The 16,069-nt window shown below is 38.6% G+C and overlaps 1 protein-coding gene across 6 annotated transcripts in view; it reads left to right on the plus strand.

Moving 5' to 3' along the window:
- MGMT (O-6-methylguanine-DNA methyltransferase) overlaps positions 1–4,741 on the plus strand; it is a 257,446-nt gene extending 252,705 nt beyond the window's left edge. For 5 of the 6 annotated variants that reach the window (XM_089510149.1, XM_089510148.1, XM_089510150.1 and 2 more), the window contains one exon: positions 3,381–4,741. In XM_089510149.1, the coding sequence (XP_089366275.1) occupies positions 3,381–3,512 (132 nt within the window). In that variant the 3' untranslated portion in view covers positions 3,513–4,741. The remainder of the gene's footprint in view (positions 1–3,380) is intronic. The other variant, XM_089510154.1, reaches the window with a different exon arrangement.
- The last annotated feature ends 11,328 nt before the right edge of the window (positions 4,742–16,069 follow it).

Here is a 16,069-nt window from a genome sequence, read left to right on the forward strand (position 1 = left end):
TAAAGAAAAATGTAAAACATAGAGAAGAGCAAGTCTTGCTAAATCAGCATGGCTTCTGCAGAGGAAATCCTGCTTCACTGCCTGTTCTTGCAGAGTATTAACAGGCTTGTGGTTGATCAAGTAGATATAATTTACAGATTTTCAAAAGACTTACTGTAGGTTGTAGAGATGACTGTTAGCTTGGACAGCTTTAAATGGGCGGGGGGGGGGGATACGAATTCATGAAGGATGGAGGTACCCGTGGCCATATATTATGGTGATGCTAACAGATGCCTCCAAATACCAGTTTCTGGTAAAGATGAGTAGGAGAATGCTACAAAACTCGTGTCATGCTGGCAGAATTCCCATAGCTAACTGGTTGGCTACTATTGGAACAGAATGCTTGTCTAAACAGGGCTGTGAACTGATGAAAGCCAGATACTGAGCGCCAGCATGATGTAGTAGTGGTTTAAGTGTTGGACTATGCCTCTGGAGACCAGGGTTCAATTCTTCACTCAGCCATGGAAACCCACTGGGTGACCTTGAATGAGTCACACTCTCAGGCCCAAAAAAACCCTTGATAGGCTTACCTTAGGGTCGCCATAAATCAGAGGTGACTTGGAGGCACACAACATCAGCACAACACAGATACTGTTAAACTCTTATCAATTACTGTAGTCCAGTTCACATTTTAATGTTGGAACATTTTTAATTCTTAATGCAATATTATTCTTGATTTGGTATGCCTTTTAGGGAGGAAGTGCATGTTTCTCTATATGATATGAGTATATGTAGCACCTGTATATCAGAATGAAATGTCGTATTAGAAAAATTGGTTCACTACAGAATTCTAAACTGAATAGAAAGAATGTAAGAAGAACACTGATGGATCAGTCTCCAGCCTGTCCAGTCCAGTTTCTCTTCCCACAGCAGCTAGCTAGCTAGCTAGCCAAAGACTTCTACGAGAAAGATACAGAGGCATTTGCTCTCTCAACATTGTTGCTTTCCCAACAACTGATAGTAATTTACGCAACTTAGCTATCATGGCTTATAGGCCTTGATAAGACCTATCATTCTTGGATTTCTCTATTCTCTTTTTTAAAGCCATCAGCACTAGTGCCTATCAACACATATTGTACTAGTGAATTTCACAATTTGCATGAATTCTTTTTGGAAGGGGGGATCTGTAAAATTGGTAGAATGGTTCATGCAGCCTTTAAAACTATAAATGGGTTCTAGTACCACATGAATTTTTGCAGCCTGGGAGAAAAGGCCACCCAGAATCACCTGGCATCTCTTTTGAGGTACTTGAGCTGCATCCGCACTGCAGAAATAATCCAGTTTGGCACTAAATGCCATGGCTTAATACTGTGGAATCTGGGAACTGTAGTTTGTTGTGGCACAAGAGCTCTCCAACAGAGAAGACTGTGTGGCAAAAGAGACCGCCCTTTTGAAGCAGCATCCTTCCACTCCTTTCATCACTGAATTAGGGCTACAGCAGTTGCATGCTGTGGCCCTGATCCAGGATTTTGCTGGTGCTAAAAAGAATGGCAACATGCCACTCCTTTTAGCACCAGCAAAAAGGTGCTCTTGCCACCACGGCAGCAGTTTTTCAACGCTCCTTTGGTGCAGTGTGTCTAAACCCTGCTCCAACAGAGCTCCATAACACCCCCATCGTGCAGTTGGGCACACGGTGTGATGCCAGTGTCGGGGCACGTGGTGTCAAAATGCCACACCCCCACACTGCCCCTACACCAGAGCTTCAAGCTGGCCTGTTCAGCCTCTAAATGTCTCATCAGACTACAATTCCCAAAATTACATAACATTAAGCCTTTGCAGTTAAAGTGGTGTAAAACTGGATTATTTCTGCAGTGTGGATTCAGGTTTGAAATAAACATGTTGAAGGCTTGCATGGAATGTCTGGAAGACCTGAGAATTGTCTCAAGGTACATTCAGCTTTCCAGATCTAAAAATATTTCTCTTTTAGAGACATTAGATCCTGCGGCTGCAAGCCAAAGTTTGAAAAATAACTTTTCAAAAATAGTTAGCTGCAGTTATCATTCCAACATCACTAACATCCCATAGTTAGTTGCTGTTTCAATAGTGACAATAAATACACCAAAAGTATCTGCACCAATTAAAAAGCTGGTTTTAGTTATGTTAGCCCCTCAAAAATGAAATGACATAGTCTGCATAGTCATCTCTACAACCTACAGTAAGTCTTTTGAAACTGATACAAAACAGTTTTAAATATTCCATAATTCTGTTTTCTGTTTTCTATTATTTCTCCAGGTGTGTATTTATAGATGAGTAAAGCAGAAATGTACACAGCATTCTAAATTCAACCACACCATTAATTTCTGCTTGGGCATTATAATACTGTTTTTTTCCCCTTAACACTCTTCCCTAGCTTCACATCAGTTATAAATATGATGAATAACAATAACATGAGCAAAGGTCTCTGGAAAGCTCTCTGCTTACTTCCTCTGATGCTAGAACTTCCTTTTTACTCCAGAGATTCTTCAAGGAGAGGAACTGTGTTATGGAGTTTCTTGCTTTTGAGATAGTGTTACGCCTTCCACACCGCTGAAGACAGCCAATTTTCTTTTGTGTTGTTGTTCCACAGTATCCATGTTCACATGACTACCCTTGTGCATGGCATGCAGCAGTGGGCAGTGTGTTCATCTACCCACCCTATGCTTGCCCTCACCCTTTCCCTTCCGCTTCATTATTTCTTCCATGTGCTGCTTTAGTGCATGAACTTAAGACTGAATAAAAGATACAAAATAGGTAAAAATACATAATAGAAATTATGCTGTGATAAATGTACCCCTTTTGGCCCACCTAAATGCATAATTGAAAATCCTAGTGCTTTATTTAAGGTGAAAATGACCCAATCCTTATCTCTGGTAGCTGCAGCTCCTTTCCAACTCTCCCTCTCTTAATAAACTGATTTAGTAAGTACAGCCCCTTCTTTAGGGTTTCACCATCCACTTGGCCAAACCAGTAATTGATAGGGGTTACAGAATGCAGTGCTTGGACACAATGTGCTGTCTTTCAACAAGAAGCCCATCCACTGAAGCAAACAGTGAAGCTTGAAACATGGCAGGTTCACCCTGATGGCTCTGAAATCAATGGATTGGGCTCTTGATTATTTCCTGTTCTCAGCCTGAGTGAAATGTGTGTGTGTGTGTGTGTGGTGTGCATGTGTATTTTTTTGCACTCATGAGTGGTTCTCTGTTCTATGGAAAACTCCATCCCCATTGAACCCCCAACAGGGTCTGCTGGGTGAGATTTATGCTAATAAGAGGATAATAAAAGTTGGCTCCAAGAAAGGTATTTCCAAAGGGGAAGGCAAAAGATTTCAGAAGCCTCATTTTCCTTTGTGTGTGTTATTTCAGGTCCCGATTATAATACCATGCCACAGAGTGATTTGCAGCGGTGGACAGACTGGCAACTACACGGGAGGAAGTCATCTGAAAGAGTGGCTTTTGTCACATGAGAAGCTTCAGAAGGAAAAGTTAGCATATTGATGCAGTTCAGGCACAGCTGTTATACAGCCACAACACATAACCAGAGATACTTGGCTTATAACAAGCTTTCAGAACACACAGTAGAATTCAGGAAAATGGTAAATATTTGAGTGACATATAAATATAATACAACATCCGAAGCGAAATGTGTGGTGGCACTACTATATTAAAAAAGCTGAATGTGTCCTAGGGGATACAGCTTGTATGCCCTTTCTTGTTTTTACATTTTACAGCAGAATGAGTACAGCGGACTGTGCCTGTTGTGCATGTATTTTGTTCCCATCTCTAGTGCTGTTTTGTTCTATTTTTAATGTCCATTAAAGCAAGGATAAGGGAGTGGGAGGGGCATGGCAAATGTTAGATGCAACTGCCCCTCTAAGGAAGCATCTGGCTCACAGAGGGGACAGCCGGGAATCCGCAGCCTTTGCGTGTATTCAGAGAGCAAAATTAAATGCATAAGCTTCAACACACACCTCCCCCTGTTCCTGCCTGGATTTGTATTTGTCCAGATTGAAAAGCTTGTACCTCTGCCAGGCTTGGTGCCCAAGATTCTCCTGTTTTCTTTGATGTTTGAACTGTTGAAATGATGTTTTACGTAAACAGTTGTTAATGAAACACACTGAAAAACCATTCAAAAGGAAGCAGCTATTGAATTGCCTATTCACAGCTTTTCTTTTCAGATCATTGTAGATGGCTCAGAAGATATGAATAAAAATATTTTGTCTCCATTAGCATTGCTTCGTGTGGGCAGAAAAATAGATGCTGATAAAGTAGTTTAATGACAGAACAAATGTTTTTATAAAATTATTCAGCAGAACTACAGACACATTTTGCCAGAATTTAGAAGTTTAATTCTTTTTCTTTAAAAGAACCGTATTTCTGATCAGCTGTGATTATGGCTTTTGCTTAGCATTGGCTTTATTTAGTTTTCACATTTACACATATGTTATACAATACTCCCTTCTACTAGAAGCAAGAGCTAAGCTTTATTTTTGCAATCATATATATATATATATATATATATATATATATATATATAGTCAGCCAAAGGATGCTGTATCTAAAATTTCTGGTTATTAAAAAAAAAGAAGAAGTCAGTAAAAGTAAAATATTACAAACCACCAGAAACTGAAATTTTCAGTATGGGAATCATAAATTGTAACATGGAAATACTGATTGCTCTGTTTATATCACATTCAAATAGATGTTGCCCTAGAAATCTCACTGCTAAGAAGAATTATTATGTTATTCTATTAATGTAGTGTTACTTAGATATTAGAATTACATTAATAAAACCTGTTATGCATGTACAATTTGGCTGTGTGTATAAATAAAATACAGGGTACAATATACCGAGAAAATAAACTATACCCCACTGTACAATATAAGACTGTATTTTATCAATGGTTTTTGGTGGCAGTATAAACCATGAAAGCAAGGCTCAAGTGGTTTGTGCATGTCAGCAAAAACTCAAGATAAAAATATAGCCTTGTAATATGTTTGAGTGTTTTTTCCATAGATGTTAGAATACCAATCAAAATTGCAGATGCCTCTTAAGTTTCCCCCCTTTTGCAAGTATTTCACTTTCAGGTGTTGTTTTCTTTATACATTTGTTCATCTCACACATGATTCGTTCCCTTGCTAAGAATATACCAATGTACAATACTGTAGCTGTTTAGAATATGTTTAGCTCCAGCAATATGCAAAGTGCTTGGAGAAGGTATAAATATAGGTGCTCAGAGAATAATGCATCCAAATTGTACCACATTAGAAACCAGATTATCAGACTTGGTCAGATCTATTTTTTCTGTAATGTGCAGAAAACACCCTTGTTGAAAACTTTAGGGTGTGACTTTTTCTTGGCTGTCTTCAGAGTATTTTTTACTAATGGGAATCCCAAAAATATAATTATATCTTCCTGGCTTGAGGGCACAGTGTGTCAAAGCGCAGCCATGCCTTGACTTCTTGTCAAGTGATTCCTTTGCTCATCTTTTCCTTATGATTTTAAAACTGAAGGTTAGATTTTCATACACTATTCTTGGATCCCTTTTTATTTTTCTCAGCATAACATCTTACAGTAGCTAGTATAATGCTATGGTGTGAAGACATGGCTGCTTGATATAGGGGATATGGTTTTCCTGTATGCACAGTGTTATAGAAATGGCACATTCTGCTCTAATTCCATCCAGCATGGTGAAAGCTGGTGTAATCAGAAACCATTTCTACTTTATCGCAAAGTGACAAAGTTATGTTGGGTACAATAATAGGCAAAATGGTCAAGAAGAAACAAAAATCATTCAGAATGATTATAGAAAGCAATTTACTACTGTAAAGGTAGCAATCTTTGTTGTCTGACTAGCATATTTTTATGAGCTGGCATCTCAATGTTTGTTTTTGTGTTGTAGGCCAAGCTGCATATTCTTTTGTCAGTGTGTGTTCCAACAGAGGGCACTGTAGCTCAGAAGAATTTAGATTCATGCGCTCTACAATATGTTTAGGAGATGCTCATTCACTACTTTTTTCCCTTCTGTTTAAGAATGAATTTGAAAATGAACAGCGGAGCTGAAATCTCTGAGCTGCCTTATTTGCAGTGCTTCAGACTGTCTGCCTTAGGAATTAGCTGTCTAGTAGTATTACAGGCCTACAATCTTCATCCCACATATGTATTGTGAGAGGTGCTGTAGCTATATAGTAAGATGAAGAATGGCCTTCCTTTGCCAGCGATTTCAGAGATTGCTAATGATGCCCAAACTACAACTTGGCGTGACCACTAATGAAGAGGGCTGTGATAGCAGAACCTCTAGGGGGTTCTCATGGAAAGAGACAAATCCACAATGCTGCTTATGTGTGATCTTAGCATTCTTTATGTGTGCTGATAATGCTCCTGCTCTTGTAAGATGTCTTAATAAGTGTGCAGTATCCTTAATTTGGCGTGACTGGCTGCTCACCATAACAAAATGCTTAGCACAACACAAGTGAGAACTCAAGCACACAACAACATGATGTTTCAGGCACCTTTGTAATCTTTGTCACTCATTCATGTGAATTTGAAACGCATACTGATTTATATGCTGTAGTGTTGTTGTTGTTGTTATTGTTTTTAAAGAAAGATGAGCAGTACTGCATTAGCCCACCCTATCCCACCCCTCCAAAAAGGCTGGTCTGGCCTTTTTGTGTTGTCACTTGTCTGTATAAAACACACATTCTGTTCACTGTCTATGCCCTGTCATAAGTCTTGATATTTGCCCATACACACACACACACACACACACACACACCCTGGGTTTTCACCCCCAGCAAACTGGCATCATCTTAGGAAGCTCTAGCTATGACTCGCAAAAAGAAAAACATAATCTAATTGACTAGTTCTGAATTAACCTAGTTAGATGGGGGCAGATCATAGTATAGTTTATGAAAATGCATACATGCATGTAAATACATTTTTAATATATATGTATGTATACAGAGGGTCCACGTGCGTGCATATACATAAACACACACACACACACACACACATGCACCCACAAAATGAATTAAAGAAAACTCTGGAAACAAGAGAGCTATGTTCTTTTTCCTTGGAATAGGGTTCCACTGACCTATCAAGTTTCCTTCCATTCAGCCTTGCAGTGCTTTGAACTGCTGACATTGAGACACTGTGCAGCCAGGCACGACAGCTGGCTCGGCAGCATCTAATACCAACACATGCTGTTTTAGCCCATTTCCAGAGACTAAGATAATGAAAGATTCAAAAATAATATTTGTTTTGGTGGAACTACATTTATAATGAAATAGATGCCCTTGACCATGGAAGAAACTGAATTTTGCAATGAGTTGTTCTCGCCCCTCCATCCCCCCAACTCAATTCATACAAAACGTGTATTAAACAAAACCTCAACTGAGGAGAAATGTTTGAGCCAAGGATACAATCACTCTGTATCGAAATTGCAGTATATTGTAACACTGTTGAACCCCACTGTTGTGTAATTCATTCTCTCTCTCTCTCTTTCTACTGGACCTATGGTACAATATTTTGTTTGGAAGACAAAATACAGTTCTGAGCTAGGAGTTATGCTTTATATCTCTGTGTTAGTAAAGGGACTTTGTAGTTCAGGAATATCTCAGAATGCATGCAACCGGCCTTATTCTCAGGTTCAAGTATGTTGATGTCACCACCTTCCTAATTCTGAACAGGTTTGGGTGAGAATGAGAAACAGCCTGGTTGGGGATTCTACAGTCATTGTTTGGGCTACATGTTGGAAGAAAAGTGGAATATAAATGTAATAGATATGTGCCTTAAATAGCCAGTCATTTACAGTGCTTGAAATACTTTTTGGATTGAGACACAAATCTTGCCATCTATATTTCTTGTTTATGTTAAGTAGTCTAATGGGAATTAGTATGAGATTTCAGTTTAATAGACCAAGCAGAATCTCACCCAAAAAGTTTCTGCTTACATGCAGGAGTAGATGGGAGAAAGGGGGAAATATCTAATTCTGGACCTCTCTTTAATTTCTGTCTACTGTTAAAGGTATAGTTTGGGTAGCAAGAAATAGTACATTTCAGGACTGCAAGTAATATTAGTAGAGTCAATATGATAAAAGTATAAGCAAACTAAAGCCAAAGGGAAGATTTTGAAGTGTGTTTCCTGATAAATAACATGAACCATTACTTTTCATTTTTATTTCCCACAACATTTTTGCAAACACTAACATAACAACTTTAGAAAGTGGCAGCAGAACTTTTCATGTTTGATATTTGTTTGGAGAGGTTTTTTCTTTTCTTTTTTCTTTTCATGTATTGTGAAAGGCATCAATTTACTGTAAGAATAAAATCCATTTTAAAAAGACATTGCCGCAAGCCTACAGTAAATACAAAGGGAACCCCATATGATTCACTGTTTCATGAGTAATTACACCATAAAAAACCTTACAGGGATGTAAAATTCCTTGAATGACAATCAGATGCAATTGTAATTGCTCTTACATTCTTAATAAAATTAATAGAAACGTATTATACAGGATTTCTTTAGAAGCATCTTCTGTCTATCGCAGTTGGCCCTTTTCCTGTTTTTCTGGAACTGGCTTTAAAACCTGGAAAATATTACTGAGTGCTCACTGTAGTCATTAAAGTGGGCAGGATATTTCAGGAACATTGATGTGCAAATTGGCCACGCAGCTTCATGGCATGTCAAAAGGCTGTGCTATTTTTGTTCCAAATAGCATACATAGTGTATGAGTAATAAATAAATATGTTTAATACAGCACATGAGAAAAGCAGGGTTCCTATGTTCTTTGAAGTGTTTTTTAACTCCATAAGGGAAAAGGAACCTCAAACCCTCCGCCTGCCCCCAGAAAGTCTATCCTGAAATTTTTAAAAGTTTTGGCAATCACTGTGTTGCCAAATTTCCTCTCTTCTTTTTTAAAAATAGGAAAACATTCTGTAGCACAAAGGCATTATAGGATGTTTAATTGTTTCTGCCTTGGTAAGCTATTGTGCATGTTGTAATGATATTCTACCCCCACCCCCACCATTCCCCACTCTATTGGAAGGCTTTTGATTTAGAAGTTGGTATTTAAGAAGCTGAAGTTAACATCAATTTTATTCTTTATCAGCTTTGGAGACATTAAGGTTTAAAATGAGCTCTGTGCTGAATGCTGATCCAGACCAGCCTCTGGTCTGTGTGAAATTACATGTAGGTGGCAGTTAAAAGCTGGAGGCCAAGGACTGGAGAAAATGCAGGTACTGATGTGCCTTTAAGTGACTGAGGGCAGTAGTCCAAAATCTTCTGGACGAACTGGCACCAGCTGCAGACAGATGGAGAATGTCTGGGCTCCATCACCTTCAAGTCTGGCCCGACAAGGATCTATATATTAGGGCTGGAGAGTGGATAAGGAAGTCCGAAATGGTAGCTGTGTGGTAAGGTGAAAATTGACATGAGCTCCACACACTGACAGTGCTTCTGATTGATGAAAGGATATTGTTAACAAGCCTTTAAAGTTTCTCATTAATGGTGTGTGTTTTTTTCATTGAAGCCCGAAGGAACAAGACAAAACAAAACAAAAACTTCATTAGAAGAATGACTTTTCACCCCCTCCCCTTTGCTATCAATATTTTAACTATTGTGTTAGAGCAATGTGTTTGTTTACCATCTTTTGAGTCTCATACAGTTAATCTGTGGACAAAAGTTGCAGCTGTTTTATATCCCAATCCTGTAATGGTTTGAACTTTAAACAGAAAAATCCTGTCACTTTAGCTATACCACCCACTGTCAACATACGTAGCTGGAAAATGTGACTGCATCACCAAAAGATGTTGAGTCTCACATCACATGGAGGAAGATAGTGATGGAGTTGAGACTAAGCACCTACATGGCATCCTTCAAGACAGGTTGGGCACAGCTACATTGTATGCTGCGATGGTAGCTAATACTGTAGCATTGTGACAGGCCAGTCCAAACATTAGGCAAAATGATGTAGCTGCTTCAAACAGCAGATAGTGGAGGGAGTGTTGGTAGCAAACTGTCAGAGGACAGTTCTCTATATCTGCCCTGTACCTTTTAGTCTGATACTCCATGCAGTGAAGGACACTGTCCCATCACAGACATTAAAAGATCCAGTCCAGTCTGATGGTCTAGTCAGAGTTCATCACCACGGGCAGCAAAATATCTGATTGTATGTATCATAACTGGCAGCCTAGAGATACTTGAATCTGGTATTAAAAGTGGACAAACCATCCAGTATGCACATAGCTCAATGTACCTGAGCAGTGAAATTGGCCAATCTGTAGTGCACAAATTTATAGTTCAAGGGTGTATCCATACTGCATAATTAAAGCAGTTTGACACCACTTTAACTGTCATGACTATCCTACAGAATCCTGGGATTTGTAGTTTGGTGGGGTATTTGTCATAGAGCTCTGGTGCCTCACCAAACTACAAATCCAGGATTCTGTAGGATAGTGTCATGACAGCTAAAGTGGTGTCCAATCTGCATCAGTTCTGCAGTGTGGATACACCCCAGCTAGAACCCTGTTTGTTCCTTTGGTCACTTAATTTTGTGGATATAAACCCACTGCTTTGATGCTTAAAGAGTGATAATAAATACTCAGAAAGTATATACACACAGTTATGGGAATGGAATGGCAAACATTCCACAAAGTTTTCAAAAGGCTGCATAAGGGGATACAGGTAATGCAGTGGTCCGTTAGTGTTGATGTGTGAAGGCAATAAATCTGCTTACCAAAAGTCAGTTTCCCAGGTTAGAAAATTATTTTAGTTACAGTAGCAAGGACTCTTGTATTAATATCTGTAGTGTTCCATGAAGCCATTTTCTTTGTTCATGCATCCATTAATGAATTGGAATTGATGAATATAATTAAATTATAATGGATTTAGATAATCCATTTCATCCAGAAACACCACTCACTCCAGAACTTTGTCCAAGAATGGAATATTAGAGGTTAGCAGATAATTATTCAGAATGTGGTATCCAGAGAGGACTTTTTTTTAGTAACAGCCTTACCACAGCCTCTTTTAGGCAGTGGCATTCACCAGTCACCTTACCCACTTGATCAGCTGGTTTCAGGAACCAGAAAGGACAAAGATCCAGTATACATGTGGTGGCGCTCACTACTCCAAGGATCCTGTCCACATCTTGAGGATGCACAAATTGAAACGTAGCCAATAAAACTGTTCTCCAGAATTGGTTGTATCTCGCTAATGATATGTTGGCATGGTCTCAGCTGTGGAACGTTGAGGACCACTAAAGATGTTCTGCCATTTTGTGTTTTTGATCTGTCCTGTAGTAGATTGTTCCTAAGTACTTATTTGGAAGGCAAATTCCAAATTCTTTTTAAACTAATATATTTGCCATAAGTCTCTGATCTTGTATAATTATTATTGATAACAATATTTACAACATGTTGGTACTCTGGAGTTAATGAGCAAACATAGGTCAACATACCTGTTCAGGTAGCAATAGCAGCTTCATTTATATACTTCTTCATACCACACTCTCTAAGCAGTTTACAACTGTAAGCTAACTGTAAGGTACTGTGTGTTTTAGAAGGAGTTGTTTAAGAACAGTAAACCTGGTGTAACAAATTGCCTTTCAGATCTAGTGTACCTTTCACCAGTGGAGATGCTGAAGTAATGAGCAAGGGAGAGACTCTTCAAAGAATTTACACAGGGAAAGCACATTGCTCATGCCATAATGCTGTCCTTTTCTTCATATTGTTTGACATTGGTATTGGTATGTATTTGGTCCAGAATTATTTGAGAAGAAACATCCTCTCAATTTGCATCCTAAACTAGCATCAGTTTTCTGTTCCAGTTTGACAGCACTTTGATGAATGGCACTATGGTCTTTGTGCAGAAAAACACTATAATCAGGTCTCCCTTAGCCGTGATAGGAAAAGAAATAACATTCAGTTTACTGTTGCTTTTTCCCCATCTGAATTGTCATCTTTGTATGGATAAACCTCATAGAATCATAGAGTTGGAAGAGACCACAAGGGCCATTTAATTGAGCCCCTTACTAAACTGACCTGTAGCAGTTTTCCACATTCTGATACACTCCAGATGTTTTAGTATGGGTCCTACCATCCCCAGCCAATATAGTAACTGGTTTTACTAGTTGAGATTATGAGGCTTCTAGTCCCTCACATTGGCAGGCACCAGGATGGGGAAGGCTGGCAGTGGCAGTGGCAGTGGTGCTGGGTTGCATAATATGCAGACTAATAATAATACACAGTACTTTAAATGGGGAATACAATGGTGTGGTACTTTAAATGGGGAATACAATGGTGTGGACCACCCTTACTTTAGTATTCAGTGATATATTTTTACACGTCAGGATTTTGTCTAGTTCTTTCATAGCTGCTCTTCCAAGTCCCAGTCTTTTTCTGATTTCCTGACAGCAATCTCACTCTGATCGTTCATTGAGCCCAGCCATGGAAAATCTTGAACTAGTTAAATGTCTTATCATCTACTTTAAAAATATGTAGATCTCCTGTGGTTGTTATTTTTGTTTACTTTTTGTAAACAAAGTATGCTTGTTGGTATATCTTTTATTCAGAGCAACTTCATGTTGGAAACTTTCAACTTAGATTGGAATTAAGGAATGTTTTTGGATGGAAGTCCAGAGTTCATATTTTTGTGGGGAAACACAAGGGAATACTTTTATATTAAGGCACAGCCAAGTGGAAACGTTGAAAAATTGAAGACATAAATGTGTAGACCACATCATCAATTCACAGGAATTCATACTAAGGTGGCTGAAATTCTTAATCTTGTTTGCCTGGCTCAAATGTGTGTGTGTGTGTGGGGGGGGGGGGGGGGATTCAGGTAACTAGAGAACATCTAAAATTATATTAATAGAGCAAATCCGTTATTGGTCTAGGGCAGGGCCCCAATCCATTTTTGTAGACTTCCAACAAGCTCAAGACACCTGGAACCTGGTTTTTTTAAAAATATTAAATAAAATTAAAATCGCCAGTCCTGGTGCCACAGTTTGCCCTTTAATATTCACCTGACCCTTCAAAACATCACAAACCAGACAAACATTGAGCATGCATTCACACAAAAAGTGTAAATTAGAAATAGACCTTGTGTTGCTTCCAGGTCACACTTTCAGCTGAATTTCAGCCAAAATGTATCTATGCAGTGTGCCTTTTGCAGGTGCAAAAACTGGCTGCAGGTGTGACTATTGGGACCTTTGTGAAGAATAACTGAAGCTACCAAAACAAGTTGTGTTGACAAAACTAAAAGATACATGCTTAAATTGCGGAAGTGGTAGAACTGTCCTACAGCAGTAGGGATTTTCTGAATGGCTAAGTATAAAATATTACCTAAAAATCATAGCAGTACTAAGGTTTGGTTTGTTTAAGACTGTACTGGTTTATGGTTTTAAATGAGGGGTGCCACATTCTCTGTTAAAGAAGTAATACACAGGAACACATCTACTTCATTAACTGAGGAATAACAGTATTTCTGATGATGATTTTACACTATGTTTTATTTTAGCCTTTGAGCATGAGAATCTTGTTTGTAAATATTTTCTGTAACTCCTGGAAACTTACCAGTGTGCCCCAAATCTGATAAATACAGTGTAAGGTCTGCAACAGACTTCAAACCAGATATATATTTGATGTGATAGCAGAATTGTTCACATTTGACAGACCAGGGCACAGTTTCCACTTTTCCATCAATGGCAAATGCTCTGTTTCACAATTTATCTATTGATTTGTCTTGTTTTGCATTGACTGCAGAATGCTGAACATCTTCTCCATCAGAAATGTTTATAGGATAGCAGTATATATAAGAAGACAGACCTAGGTTTCCGTTAACCTTAATGCAGTATCTCCCAGTAATGATATGACAAAAAAATGAATTCTCAAGAGTAAAACTGTAAAATGACTTTTTGGGATGCAATTTTGCAGTGGTAGTTTGGGGCATAGGGTAGAAATATTCTGAATACTTCCAGACCCTATGACTAAGGGAATATATGTTCTTTTATTTCTTAATGATTAGTGATTTTGTGTGTGAGAGAGAGAGTGTATGCTGCATTGTGAGATACTGGAAATGTGCAAGACATTCTTTATATGGTCACTTGACTGATGGCTATAACTTCACCTGCCACTCTCTGAAATGATCCACTGCCTAAACAGATAGCACAGTTGTAGTACAGCTGGAATGGAGTCAATCTGCCTGAGGCTGCTCTCTAGATAGAATCCACACAGACACCTGAGATGGCCTTTCTATCCAAACGAAATGCCGAACGAATTGCTCATTTGTCTAAAGACCTTTCTATCATTCTTAGCTGTAGCACAACATGGCCTAATACTTTGGTTTAAAATATTGGTCGTTAGCTGGGGCTTTCCCCCTCCTCCTTTATTTCTTTCTTTATGAGATTTTACATGTTGTTGCTGTTGTTGAGAGAATGAGCTGGAGGCAGATAGTTGGACTGTGGAATCTCTTGACTACATTCCTAGGGAGAAAAAAGGCAGTCTTGTCCTCATTCTCATTGTTTCACTGTATGAGCTTTATGGCAGACTGTAACAAAGGGGCAACCTAGGCAAGCCAAATATATTTTGCTATAGACTTTGTTGTACAGAGAGATCTCATGCCTGCAATTCATTCACTTAGCTTCCTGGAATATTGGGACATTCGTGAAAATTCAGAAAATGTTATGCTGAGATTTCTGGGAGAAAGGTGGCATAAAATGAAATTAATTAATTAATTGTGTAACTAAGCAGTTAAAATAGCACATAGGTTAGAACTAGAGAAGAAAAACAAAGTTGGGAGACTTATGGGTGATACAGAACAGAGTTCAGAATTTTATTTATGAAGTAGCACATAAGTGTTAGCATATTTTGAAAATTTTTGAAATGTTTTGAAAAATTTATTCATTGCTTTAAGAGTACATTTTATTTCTTAATTATTTTAAACTGAGGTTAGATGGACACCTCTAAGGTATGCTTTAGCGGTGGATTTCTGTAAAGCAAGGCATTAGACTGGATGGCCCTTGCAGACCCTTCCAACGCCACAATTCTATGATGTTTTTGTTTCTGTTATTTTTAAAAAAATTATTTTGACTTATTTATTTACAAAAATTCCCAACCAACAGGGAAACAGACCTCTGTCTTTTGAAGTGGCTGTTCCTTGTTAAGTGCACATTGGGCAATTTTCACAGTCCCTACATATTCTCTAAACTAGTGAATAAGTAGGGATTGCGAATATGAACCAGTCACAAATGCGTAATTCTAGGTTAAACATTCATAAATACCTTAGTGAATTCTGGCTCCTATTTGTAGAAGCATCCCTCCTTGGTTTATCGATGTCCAGTCCAGATCCTCAGACTGAAATGCCACATCAGCCGCAAAGCCTACTGCATAGCCTTAGTATACCTGACCTATTGGTTAATCAAAGAAATGGAAAACAGAACACAGTTCAGAGATGGAAAAATAACAGTGCATGTCCACTTCCTCCTCCAGAAACCATCCAACCTCCCAGCAGTCTCCAAAAAACAAACTTCTTCTAAGAGGGAGGGCAGGTAAGGAGTACTTGGCAGAGATTTTTGCTTTGCCAGTTTTGAACTGCAATGTTAGCCTGCAAGTGTATGTGAGAAAGAGAAAAGAGAGAAGTCTGTGAATAGATCCTGAATACAAAATGGGGATGTAGCAGAGGTAGAGGAGATGGACCAGACAGAGGCAGGAAAGACAGACAAGGGTGTACACCCACATCAAGTTGGTACAATGTCTCTCTCTCTCTCTCTCTCTCTCTCTCACACACACACACACACACACACACACACGTATACTAACAATGTACTCTAACAAATGGATGTCATAATGTACAAGCTCGGGACTCTTCTCACACCTTGCCATCTGCATGGTGGAAAGGAAATATATATGATCCTGCTCCAACATCAAATAATCCCAGCTCTTTGCTCCATATGAGTTCTCAGACATCCATAGATAATACAGCAGTAAAATATATTTGCTATGATTCCACCTCTGGTTATTTGTTTCAAATTTACTTGTCATTAAGGAGAAACATT

This window comes from Sceloporus occidentalis, unplaced genomic scaffold, assembly GCF_023333645.1.
Source record: "Sceloporus occidentalis isolate IW3139 unplaced genomic scaffold, rSceOcc1.0.p SCAF_2, whole genome shotgun sequence".
In the NCBI taxonomy this organism is placed as follows: Eukaryota; Metazoa; Chordata; class Lepidosauria; order Squamata; family Phrynosomatidae; genus Sceloporus; species Sceloporus occidentalis.